Source organism: Oncorhynchus tshawytscha, linkage group LG02 (assembly GCF_018296145.1).
Source record: "Oncorhynchus tshawytscha isolate Ot180627B linkage group LG02, Otsh_v2.0, whole genome shotgun sequence".
Taxonomy (NCBI): Eukaryota; Metazoa; Chordata; class Actinopteri; order Salmoniformes; family Salmonidae; genus Oncorhynchus; species Oncorhynchus tshawytscha.
Window position 1 is genome coordinate 35,530,212 of NC_056430.1, and position 12,810 is coordinate 35,543,021.

The window sequence follows — 12,810 nt, forward strand, 5'->3', positions numbered from 1 at the left end:
ATGCCATTCATGTGAATAAAATAAATGGAAATGTGTATTAAGTGTGATTCTTTTATTTGAGTGCCACAGCTAATCAAGAGGCTGTACACAATGACTTTCACTGAAAGTGCAAAACCACTCAGGTTTTATACAAGATCCTCTTTACTCACATTTATAGACAGTTTCTGCACCAAGACCAGACATAACAAAGACAATGCTAGGCGCAACTACATGCAACAGAGAAACATTTTATGTCCTATATTTTGAGGTCATGACCACCAGTCCTCCATAAGAGTAAAAACAATGGAAATCCAACTATTGAACAAAATGGACAAAGGAAAAAAAATTCTCATTTGATTCTGCAAAGAGTCATGAAGTCCAATTCAGCCAGTTAACTCCAGAGTGCTGTCGATGTTGGTCGGGGTTGTCAATGTATGTTCAATGACAGGTCGTTATTATGCCAAAATCACCAAACAAGCAGATATATTGGTCATATCAAAGCATAACATTCACAAAGTTGAGTGTTGGTGAAGCCAGCCTTCCACAACTGCACAGCATGCCAATAAAGGACAAAGACAACTCCACCCCCCCCACAAAAAAACTATTGCTCTTCCATTTCTTTTAACACCATTTAAAAACCCTTAAAAACCCCAATTTGTAGATGAACATGTTGACCCATTGTCCAAGTATCCACCATGAGTAGTCAATTGATCAGTCTTTGTTTTGTCCATTCAATCCTGATGAGTCAGTCCCAGTGTGGCCCATGGGCGACAGTGCCCAGTTATTGTGCAGTGTGGTGTCTTATGCGTCAGTGAGGAAGCTTCAGTGTCCATCTTCACACCAGCTGTACAGAGGCAGCCTGGAGGTAACCCTGCAGGTACTGGAGGGCCTCAGCGTTCAGGCTGGTGCTCAGCATAGAGGGGACCTGCCATAGGAGGAAAACAGGAGAGATTCACTCAGTTGACATCTACTACTGAAAGCATATATAGTACTCAAAGAAAAATAATTCAGGGAGGCATTAGCAATCTAGAAGCCAAAATGTTGTACACTACACCCCGCTCTGCTATTCCTGGGGCCTCACACAGTCTATGCTGGGCTAGAGCACCTTCAACGCTCGGTTGGGTGACTGGCTCAGTCAGCTGGGGCTTCACTTTTATAAGTAAGCCTTGTCCGAGACAGAATGCACCATAGGACAGGAACCCATCTTCAGTGTCTAGTATGAGGCAGCTTGTTGTACAAGTACACCCCTTTGAAAGAACACTAGTCTGTCGCAAGGTCGTACCCCCTATTCAACTCATTAATTCTGAGTGCCAAAGAGACATTAGGAGCCATTTTAAAGTCTTTGGTTGGACTCGGCCGGCTATCAGGCCAACCATCCAATCTCAGAACGGACACTAACCACAAAGACAGAGTTGGTACTTAACTTTCATACCATGTCGTTTTGCTTAAAATAACCGACTAAATCATATGAGAGTAGAAGATTGGAACACAAGGTGGACGTGAAAATAAAGAATTTCCTAGCTAGCATTAGCTATCTCTTGGAGTCTTGCTGTGTAGTTGTTCCTGCTATAAGGGAGAGATTTAGTCAAGAGGCCCACTGCCTCTAATATAGCCTAGTGTTAGTGCATTTCAATAAATCAACTTACCCTTCCGGGACATGCAGTAGAGAGTTTGTGGAGAGACTGAGCTAGCAGGATCTTGGGGTTGCTGGTCACCTCTCTGATGGGGTCGTGCTCATTCTTCCCAGCAAAGGCCAGCTGGGAGAAAGCAGTCTGGTAACCGGGTGTGTCCTCTATGTCAATGAAGTGCTCGTCATCAGGGATGCTATCATCCTCTGGTAGCTCAAATAGCCCAATGAGGGCCTGAAGCAGGGGGGTCCTAAAGAACAAACAATTTAGCAGGCCATTAATTTAGTAAAAACACTGCAAAGTGTAATAATATTCCAGGACAGTTTCTCACCAGAGTTTGGTGTACTCAGTATCTATCATGGCAGGGCACTCAGTGAGGATCTTGGTGATGCCCACAGCACAGATCTTCTTCTCCACTGGTCCAGACACTTTCTGCACCTCTGGAATGACTATCTTCTCCAGCACCATGCCAAACATCCTACAAGAGAAATTAGACTCAGCACTGAGAATACCTCTCCACGTGGTTCTTATCTTTTATCATTCATGAAGGCCTATAATATGGAATATGATAAAACATTCCAAGCTCAGCCTAACATGCCATGCAAGTGTGTGTAATGCAGTACAAGGACATGGTTGGCCTTTAAAAGCCAAAAGGGACAACTGACTGGCATGTATGCAGATCAATGTAAATGAGTCATCTGCACACTCCACTCCAAGGCTACACTAATGGACAAAAACTGAATCAAATGTGTCAGTCTCATTTAATCTGACAAGAGATACTTACTTTGGCTGTATGCTGTCAAAAATCTCCTGCAGAGCAATGGCTCCGTACTTGACACCATAAAGATTGATAAACACCATGAAGCCTGTGGAAAATAGTAGGGCCTGTGAAAATGTGCAGCATTGAGAGATCACACAGAGCTCATTCTAAAACTAGGTTAATATAACCCTACACACTCCTGTTGTGCTAGCATAACAAAGAGGGTGTGGGTGCCGTTTCAATTATACTTCTTAACCTGTCTGGGAACACAGCCAATGAAATTGCAGGGCGCCAAATACAAATCAACAGAAATCTCAAACATACAAGTATTAGGCACCATTTTAAAGATAAAATTCTCATTAAACCAGCCACAGTGTCTAATTTCCAAAATGTGGAGCTTTCGCTGTAAAGCAAACGATTATGTTAGGTCACCACCAAGTCACAGAAAAACCCAGCCATTTTTCCAGCCAAAGAGGAGTCACAAAGCACAGAGATAAAATGAATCACTAACCTTTGATGATCTTCATCAGATGACACTCATAGAACTTCATGTTACACAATACATTAATGTTTTGTTCGATAAAGTGCATATTGATATCCAAAAATCTAATTTTACATTGGCGTGTTATGTTCAGTAGTTCCAAAACATGTGGTGATATTGCAGAGAGCCACATCAATTCACAGAAATACTCATTATAAAATGTTGATGAAAATTCAAGTGTTATGCATGGAACTTTAGATAAACTTCTCCTTAATGCAACCGCTGTGTCAGATTTCAAAAAAGGTTTACGGATAAAGCATAATCTGAGTACGGCGCTCAGAGCCCAAAACAGCCAAAATAAATATCCGCCATGTTGCGCAGTCAACAGTCAGAAATGGCATTATAAATATTCACTTACCTTTGATGATCATCAGAATGCACTCCCATGAATCCCAGTTCCACAATATATGTTTGATTTGTTCGATAAAGTTCATCATTTATGTCTATATACCTCCTTTTGTTAGAGCGTTTGGTAAACAAATCGAAACGAGTATGAGGCAGTTTACTCTGGGCACGCTTTTCATCCAAAATGCTGCCCCCTATCCAAAAGAAGTTAAATAAACATGCCAACATTTGTTTTAAGCTATACTCACTCTTGATGAACTTGGTGGTTTTGGAGCTCTGCAGTCTCTGGAAGAGCAGGATGAAGATCTGTTTCCTGTACTGAACAATGGACTCCCTGAGAGGGAGTGAACAAAATAACTCTTGATACAGCCCCCATGTCAACTACACACAAAGTGCTCAGTTAGAAGACAGAGGTGGAGGCTGTTGACTCACGTCGGCATGTGCTCTATGATACTGTTCATCAGGTAGAAACCTTGGTGGTCATTGGCCTTGGAGGCTATGAGCTTCTGGAAGACTCCTAGCAGGCCAGGCTGTATAGGGAGAGCACTTTAACATCAGATTATCACAACTAACTAATTGCATGCATCAACAGGTAGATTAAGACAAGAGGTTACAGAAAAGTACAGTAAGACTCCTCTTATTACAGTAAGAGTCATCTTACCAATGACATACCCCCAGCTGTAACTCACTATTTTGTCAGCAGCAGAGCTGGCTATGGTGGCTCCCCCCTTCTCCAGATATGCTTGAAGCAGGCGCACCAGAGGGGGAATGTTGCCAGTGCGTTCCCACAGCACAGGCTGCAGCAGGTGGGGGAAAAGGGCCATGTAGGAGTTGGGGATGGAGCTGGTGTGGATCTCCAGAAGCAGGGACATCACCTGGAACACGTACGGCACAAACTCTGCAACAGGAAGCGGGACATTTGATGTAAGAAGGGCAATGTGTAGTTTGCCAACAACACGGCATCCATGCAATTCAGAGGATGGCTTTTCAACCCCTTCATCCACCTACTCAGTTTCCTAGGCATGTTCTAGTCAGACAGGCATCTTACGCTTAACATGAACTTCTATAGCCTGCTTCTTTCTAGGGTACAGCCACATACCCTGTACATCATTCTGTAGGATCTCAGTGAAGACTGGGAAGAGGGCCTCCTCGAAGCTGCCCACAGTGGTTGTGTTGGCCTTGCAGGTGATCCGGATGGACAGGCACAGGGACTCAAACAGGTAGTGGTTAAAGTGAGGCTTGCTGGGGTTCTGGAAGAAACATGATACAGGTAAATACCAGGGCTGGAAATTGCCATGGACCTCACGATACGATATCACAGCACTTATGTGCCAATACGATATTTATTGCGATTATATAGTGATTCAATGTTCCAAACATAATGCTCATCATATGTCTGCTGCAGAGGGACAAGAGAGTCACAGAAATATAAAAAAGTGCTGAAAACAAATTGGCCCCCTATTTAAAAAGATGGAGAACAAGCTATGAAGGAAAAATACTGGCGTTCTTGTACTTGGTACATCTATGTAGCGCAAAAATTGTATGGCGATATTTTCAAATACGATACTAATAATATCCTGATTTGTAACTATTGATGGTGCCAGATTTCCTCCAGATGTGACTCTTGGCATTGAGGCCAGAGTTCAATCTTGGTTTCATCAGACCAGAGAATCTTGTTTCTCTTGGCAAACTCCAAGTGGGCTTTCATGTGCCTTAGGACTAGCTTCCGTCTGGCCACTCTTCCATAAAGGCCTGATTGGTGGAGTGCTGCAGAGATGGTTGTCCTTCTGGAAGGTTCTTCCATCTCCACAGAGGAACTTTAGAGCTCTGTCAGAGTGACAATCGGGTTCTTGGTCACCTCCTTGACCAAGGCCCTTCTCCCCCGATTGTTCAATTTGGCCGGGCAGCCAGTTCTAGGAAGAGTCTTGGTGGTTCCAAACTTCTTACATTTAAGAATGATGGAGGCCACTGTTCTTGGGGACCTTCAATGCTCCAGAAATGTTTTGGTACCCTTCCCCAGATCTGTGCCTCGACAAAATCCTGCTCTACGGACAATTCCTTCGACCTCATGGCTTGGTTTTTGTTCTGTGGGGCTTTGTATAGACATGTGTGCCTTTCCAAATCATGTTCAATTAATTTACCACAGGTGGACTACAATCAAGTTGTAGAAACATCTCAAGGACGATCAATGGAAACAGGATGCACCCGAGCTCAATTTCAAGTCTTATAGCAAAGGGTCTGAATACTTCTGTAAATAAGGAATGCATTTTTTTTTTTTTTATAAATGCGCCAAAACTTATAAAACCTGTTTTGGCTTTGTTGTCATGGGGTATTGTGTGTAGATTGCTGAGGATTTTTATTGATTTAATCCATTTTAGAATAAGGCTTTAACATATCAAAATGTGGAAAAAGTTAAGGGGTCTGAATATTTTCCGAAGCACTGTATATGTTATGGCAAAATTGTGACATTTTGGTGTTCGGCAATTTATTCCCAGCTGTTTATCTTGAGGCAAGTCGAAGTTCGGTAGTCTACGCCCCTTCATCTGTGATTGGCAACAGTAGAGATTTGTTAATTAAGTGTTTGTCATTCAACGATAGACAACTATTTTTCATGCATTTTATTCACTTGAGAAATACTGCACTAAACATCATAGTTAGATGTAAAATTGCACGACTAAGACATCCTCGACAAGTGTCAATTTATTACAGATTTCTTGAGTTGTTCATTTTAGAGACGATTTTTTGGAAGTGTACTAGCGTCTCAAGCGGGACAAACCGTAATATTGTCAATTTTTTTCTTGTTTTGAAGTGAAGGTATTTTTAAGGGAGCATTCGAGAACAGACATGAATTACTCCTAGCCAAGTTCTGCAAGGAGCAAACCGAACCCGTGTTTCCGGATGCCTTTAGACAATGCAAGTCAGCTCATATGTACATGCATCCACAGCAATGCAGACAAGAGATGTGTGTGACCTACCTTGCTGACCAGCAGGAGCTTGTGAGTGAGCTGGCCAATCAGAGTGGGGATGTAAGAAACAATGGCCTCCTGCAGGAGGGAGAAGCTGCGCATGATGGCTGGAAGAGAATAAAGGAGAAGTCTGGGTGGAGGACAAGGATCAGTACACACTGAAAAACATTGTCTGCAACCTTAAAAGGAAGGTGACATTAGGTCCTCCGTGACGACATTAAGCAAAAGGACGGATAGTTAAAAATACAATGAAAGACATAGAAGTTATAAGCAGAGCATTTAACACTCAAACTCAAGTACCTTTCATGATATATTCATTCTCTGAGGAGCCAGGCAGAGCCAGAGCCTTGAACAGGTTGTTTAGCAGCTGTTCTGTGAAGGGGGCCATCTCTGCAGGAGTGATACTGAAACATACGATGACGGATGATTAATCACTACTGACATGAGGCACCAAAAGTTACAAACTAAGGTTATTGGTAATGACCAAAGTTTAATTAACAAACAAACTACTATGGATGTGGTGTATAGTTGATTATATTTGTGTAGTGTGGTGATGGAAAAGACTAAGTCTTTATTTAATTATCTAAGTATAGATGGTTACTACTCACAGAGTAGAGTTGTTGGGGCCCCTCATGGTGAAGAGTCTCTCCAGTGCATGGGCAGCGTAGGTGTGCTCTACCGTGCTCTCTGCCTGCAGGTGGGCCACCAGCAGAGGGACAGCCTGCAGCAGCTGCTCTTTGGGCAGCTGAAAGACAAGAGGGGCCCGAGGACTGGTTATTCACGGGCCCCTGCAAGCGTTGATGTCAACCCTTAGTAAATGGGCTGAACTCGTGAGAATGAATTTTTTTCAGAGGGTAGAGAAAACAAAATCATACCTGACTCCTGAAGATCATGACATATTTGATGGCATCAGCCTTCAACACTGGGAACTCATTGACTATAATAGAACAGAGTAAACAAGTTCCATAAAAGTGCAGCTATAAAGCAATCCACAGCTGTGACGGTTAATTCATTGTTTGTTTCTAAGTTCAACTTTATATTTACCGTTCTGGGATTTGAGGTCTGTGAGAATGTGGTTCACAAAGAATTCTGTAAGGTTCACCAACTCGTTAGCTTGCGTGATACCATGCTGAAAAAGAAACATTTTGTCCGTGTAATTTGCTCAATGTCTCTACTGCAATAATATTTACACTTGAAGTCAGAGGTTTATACACTTAGGTTGGCGTCATTAGAAGCTTCTGATAGGCTAATTGACATCATTTGAGTCAATTGGAGGTATACCGGTGGCTGCATTTCAAGGCCTACCTTCAAACTCAGTGCCTACTTGCATCATGGGAAAATCAAAAGAAATCAGCCAAGACAGCAGAAAAAAAAGGTAGACATCCACAAGTCTGGTTTATTCTTGGGAGCAATTTCCAAACGCCTGAAGGTACCATGTTCATCTGTACAAACAATAGTACGCAAGTATAAACACCTTGGGACCACGCAGCCATCATACCGCTCGGTCTCATAGAGATGAAAGTATTTGGGTGCGAAAAGTGCAAATCAATCCCACAACAACAGCAAAGGACCTTGTGAAGATTCTGGAGGAAACGGGTACAAAAGTATTTATATCTACAGTAAAACGAGTCCTATATCGACATAACCTGAAAGGCCGCTCAGCAAGGAAGAAGCCACTGCTCCAAAACCACAATAAAAAGCCAGACTACAGACACACGGGAACAAAGATCGTACTTTTTGGAGAAATGTCCCCTGGTCTGATGAAACAAAAATAGAACTGTTTGGCCATAATGACCATCGTTATGTTTGGAGGAAAAGGGGAGGCTTGCAAGCCGAAGAACACCATCCCAACAGTGAAGCACAGGGGTGGCAGCATCATGTTATGGAGGTGCTTTGCTGCAGGAATGACTGGTGCACTTAAAATAGATGGCATCATGGAGGAAAATGATGTGGATATATTGAAGCAACATCTCAAGACATCAGTCAGGAAGTTAAAGCTTGGTCACAAATGGGTCTTCCAAATGGACAATGACCCCAAGCATACTTCCAAAGTTGTGGCAAAATGTCTTAAGGACAACAAAGTCAAGGTATTGGAGTGGCCATCACAAAGCCCTGACCTCAATCCTATAGAAAATGTGTGGGCAGAACTGAAAAAGCGTGTACGCGCAAGGTGGCCTATAAACCTGACTCAGTTACACCAGCTCTGTCAGGAGGAATGGGCCAAAATTTACCCAACTTATTGTGGGAAGCTTGTGGAAGGCTACCCAAAACGTTTGACCCAATTCTGACCAACTGGGAATGCGATGAAAGAAATAAAAGCTGAAATAATTAATTCACTCTATTATTCTGACATTTCACATTCTTAAAATAAAGGTGGTGATCCTAACTGACCTAAGACAGGGAATTTGTACTAGGATTAAATGTCAGGAATTTTGAAAAACTGAGTTTAAATGTATTTGGCTAAGGTGTATGTAAACTTCAGACTTCAACTGTATAACCCATCAGATGTCACAAACACACCCAAATACAATAGGCATAATGACCTAATCATACCTTCGCTGTCTGGGCTTTTGAGGCCAGAGATGTGACCAGGTAGATGGCAGCGTCTTTGTGCTTCCAGTTCACCCCTGGATTCTTGGCATACTCCCCAAGCATGGAGTTGACATAGCCAGAAAAGATGGCTGTGACCGGGCCCTCAAAGAACTTACACAGGCCTCTCACCAAGTCACAAGCAGCCCTGCGCCGAGTGTCTATGTCTGCAGGAAGGAGACAGAACAGAGTTGTGAATATCAGTGTGCCTTGAATAGCTAAACTTCAACAATCCTCCAGTTCAATTTTGGCCTTGAGTTTAAAAAAAAATGTTTTTACCTGATCCTTCAAGATCTCTTCGGATATATTCCTCAGAGTTATCCTCAAAGGCCTCCTCATCAGCACCTGGAGACAGAAATCTATGTATCAGTATCAAAGACCATTATGCAAATTGCTGCCATTAATGTACAATGGCAAGAGCAGAAAGTCATGTAGCCATTCATCCCCAAGATACTGTTTCAGTCTAAACTCACTTCTGAACTCCATGTTGGGCACAATGACCTTCTCACAGATGCTGGTGAGTGTGTTCTGGTCCTCAAACAGATGCTTGTAGTGGGGCCTTTCACACACAGATGCCAGGAACTGAATAGCATTGCTCACAAGCTACGTCACAAACATAAAAGGAGCAAACATATTTACCTTTATTTAACTAGGCAAGTCAGTTAAGAACAAATTCCTATTTTCAATGACTGCATAGGAACAGTGGGTTAACTGCCTTGTTCAGGGGCAGAATGACAGATTTTTACCTTGTCAGCTCGGGGATTAGATTATGCAACCTTTCAGTTACTAGTCCAACGCTCTAACCACTAGGCTACCTGCCGCCCCAAGCAAACGTATTAGCAGGTGGTCAACATGATCTATTGATAAGCTACATGAATGTATCAGCAGTCTCACCAGGTCGTACTTGACCTCCTGGCCAGTGGAGACCAGCAGGTTCCAGATAGCGGTGACAAACCGAGGCAGGTAAGGCTGGAATTCTTCATCGTACTTCTGGGCGTACAGAGCAGCGTTGTCACAGATCTGAGACTTGAGCAGCTCCAGAAGACCCGCCTCCTCTTCATCCTGTTGGGAGGAAAAGACAAGACCGTATCACAAGTTTAATCAACTGATTCATTAATAGCCACTTGAACATCTTACAGTGAAAGTGCTGTTAATCACCAGGTCCACACACATCTGTTTGTAGTAGCTTGTTATCCAAGGTCAACAAGTTATGGAAATTAGACATCCAGGTCTCCATGTTGTCCTCAAAGAACTCTGGAAGGTCCTGTGAAGGCAGAGAAAGATGGAAGAATGAGATAACTCCAGTAAAAAAAGCATCACATTTAAATACAGTAAGTCCTTGTGGGCATAAAGCAGGTAAGAGGCAGGGAGGACGCACCTGAAAGTTGAGACTGTAGAAAAGCTTTGAGATCAGAGTAAGGGACGAGAAGAGGATCTTCAAAGCATTGATGTCCGTCGCATGGGTCTGACACAGCTCAATGGTGGCCTGAAAAAAACAATAGACATTAATAGCAGACAATGTCTTCCCGTGTCTGAATAATTAAGGTAGTACAAAGTAGAAGCAAGGGACGGCAAGCAACAATTTCCAGACATGTTTTTACTTGAAATACAATTGTTCGAGTTGATTAACTCTGAAACCAATCCACCACTAACCTTGAAGAGTTCAGTCAGTGGATTCGCAAATGTGTCCAACACCAGCTTAATCTCCAGCCATAGCTCATTTGACTTAAACTCATGTCGATACCTGGGAAAACAGATGATCAGTGTTAATATCTTTCAAAATTAACCACAAAGACATGATTTACTATGACACCTATCATTAGAGGGCCACGTGTCATGCTCATGGTAGTTTACCTCTTGAAAAGTGAGTGTGCGGTTCGGAGCACTCCGTTAATGATGTGGAAGTCTCCGCTCTGGAAGCGGGTCACCATCTCTGTCAGGAGGTCCGGCCATTTCAGAGGGAAGTCCTCTCTACCGATGATGCTGATGGCATCACTCAACTGTAGAAGAACAGTAAATACAGAAAAACTGAACCATCTCTACAAATCTACCTTTTGATTGTATACATGTATTATTCTAAAGGATTGGGAAACCATGGATTCCAAGAACCTCATATGAAACTCAAAACAAGCACCAGCACACTGACTTTGATTTAGAGTAGATGAACAGGTAACAGGTCTTGACTCATGTAAAGACATACCTGTTTCTGAATCTGTTCAGGGCTGCTCAGCATCAAATTTACAATGTTGGCCTTGATCGTGGTTCGGTCGGGATCTGAGATTTTGTTGGGTTCATCTTCAATCTGAAAGAGACAGAATACAAAGTAACACTTGTCATGCCAACATTGGGACAATACATGCACAACCACTAACATTTGTTCCAATATTCAGGCCACCACCACTAACTTACTATGCGCCAGTTCCTCTTGATGTAATTTTTGAAGGTGACAGCTGCACACACCCGGATCACATTGTCTTGGGATTTCTCCAACAATGTAAGCAGCAATATTGGGTAATTCTGGTTCCCTTCAACTGACTCAAGAAACTTTTCAGCTGGAAGAGGGAATAAGAACATTCCAGTCAAGCACTGGAAAATTGTACATAACTGCCCAAGTATATATCATTGTATATGTTTATTGCTACCATGACTGATCAGGGCATGAGTATTTTAAAATTAACAAGCATTCTACTCTGAGCTCCCATACCTGGACGTCTTACGGATGGATCTGGGTCCAGAGTTTTGCGCATAAATTCTGTGAGGGTCTGAAGGTTCCCATCATTTAGCTCCATGGTGCCCTGGAAATATGGTCAAAATCAATTCGTTATTGACTAGTACCATTAATGATTGTCTTCGCTACAAGCTCATGAAAAGTTATATTGACAAAAAAACGCAAATGTTACATTCACCCGATCAATATATGATTGAGTAAGTCATATTAGCTCGCGATACATCACTAAAACACCAGTTACTGACAAATACTTTGGCCTAACGCTAGCAAATGTTAGCCCATCTTTGCCGTCCGTGTGACACATGTTTGGAATACAATTTTAAAATGACAACCTTTGTGCTCCAATGAAATTCGTTATTTTCCTTTACGTCAGACACTTTACCCACTCACAGTAAATCTAGGGAAGGACTTTGGGGGATGCCGTTAGCAACTAGCTAGCTAAATTAGCATGGTACTCTGGCATGGTGATGCTGATTCAAAATACTTCAGTTTCAATACTTTATGTCAACTGTAAGGGCAGGTTGCTTACATCTCAAATATCCAACACTTGTTTCGATGATATATAAACGTAGCTACGGAGTAAGTAAATCACAGCAAGTTGACTTAATGACTGCGCAAGTTAGCTAGATAGTTTGGTAGCCAAATAGCCATAGCGGTCTGGTAGGCTAACTTTGAACGTCTTCTCACGACTTGTACGTTAGTAGCTAGCGAGATGATATTGTGTTACACTTGGTTAGGCAAGATAGCCCTTTCTGCAACAATTCATTTTCTGTTTAGGGAACCACAGCTAGCTAGATAACTAAACGTGAATAGCTAGCAAGTATCGCAGTGACATTGTTCTACTAGTAAATGTTCGCTAGTTTGCTGATGCTAAATTATCCACGATGGGCAAATTAGAAACGGCTATCGCAGTTTTCCGTCTTTCTACAAGCAAGCCAGTAATGTACATTAAACTGTATCATTTGATACAGCGGTGAGATGTTATACCTTCTCTTGCTTTGAGTTGTCTCTCAGCCGGTATGTGCTGTTGTACGATTCGCTGCTGCCTGACTAACGTTAGCTTGTTTAAAGAAATCTCAAGCCACTGACTGCGCGGTATATGTACGAGGCATGCGCAAAATAAGTTTGGAAAACCACGCTAGACACGCCCCTGTGCACTTGAAAAGGGAGTGAATGGCGTTGGCAAGTGTTCAGAACAGATGCTATGTTATTGATTCATTTATCACTGTTATTGATTGATGAAGTGTGTTCACCTAGTTATAACCTCGTATTCA

At 42.4% G+C, this 12,810-nt stretch overlaps 1 protein-coding gene across 1 annotated transcript; it reads right to left on the reverse strand.

Moving 5' to 3' along the window:
• Positions 1-37: 37 nt before the first annotated feature.
• LOC112216998 (exportin-2) lies at positions 38-12,663 on the reverse strand. Its single transcript, XM_024377199.2, has 25 exons — positions 12,524-12,663; positions 11,513-11,603; positions 11,218-11,360; positions 11,009-11,110; positions 10,663-10,808; positions 10,462-10,552; positions 10,187-10,294; positions 9,980-10,072; positions 9,703-9,870; positions 9,282-9,411; positions 9,088-9,153; positions 8,773-8,975; positions 7,264-7,348; positions 7,095-7,156; positions 6,828-6,964; positions 6,520-6,623; positions 6,229-6,326; positions 4,353-4,503; positions 3,943-4,151; positions 3,686-3,783; positions 3,502-3,587; positions 2,392-2,473; positions 1,939-2,085; positions 1,626-1,857; positions 38-904 (listed from the first exon to the last, which is right to left on the reverse strand). Exons 2-25 carry the CDS (start codon positions 11,595-11,597, stop codon positions 815-817), a joined length of 2,916 nt encoding a protein of 971 aa, XP_024232967.1. The 5' UTR covers positions 11,598-11,603; positions 12,524-12,663; the 3' UTR covers positions 38-814.
• Between the last annotated feature and the right edge of the window lie 147 nt (positions 12,664-12,810).

Coding starts and splice junctions, on each gene's coding strand:
- LOC112216998 (XM_024377199.2), bottom strand. CDS start 11,597: ATGGAGCTAAATGATGGGAACCTTCAGACCCTCACAGAATTTATGCGC. Junction 11,111..11,217: donor TCAAGAGGAACTGGCGCATA/GTAAGTTAGTGG, acceptor TGTCTCTTTCAG/ATTGAAGATGAACCCAACAA. Junction 2,086..2,391: donor TTTGACAGCATACAGCCAAA/GTAAGTATCTCT, acceptor TTTCTCTTGTAG/GATGTTTGGCATGGTGCTGG.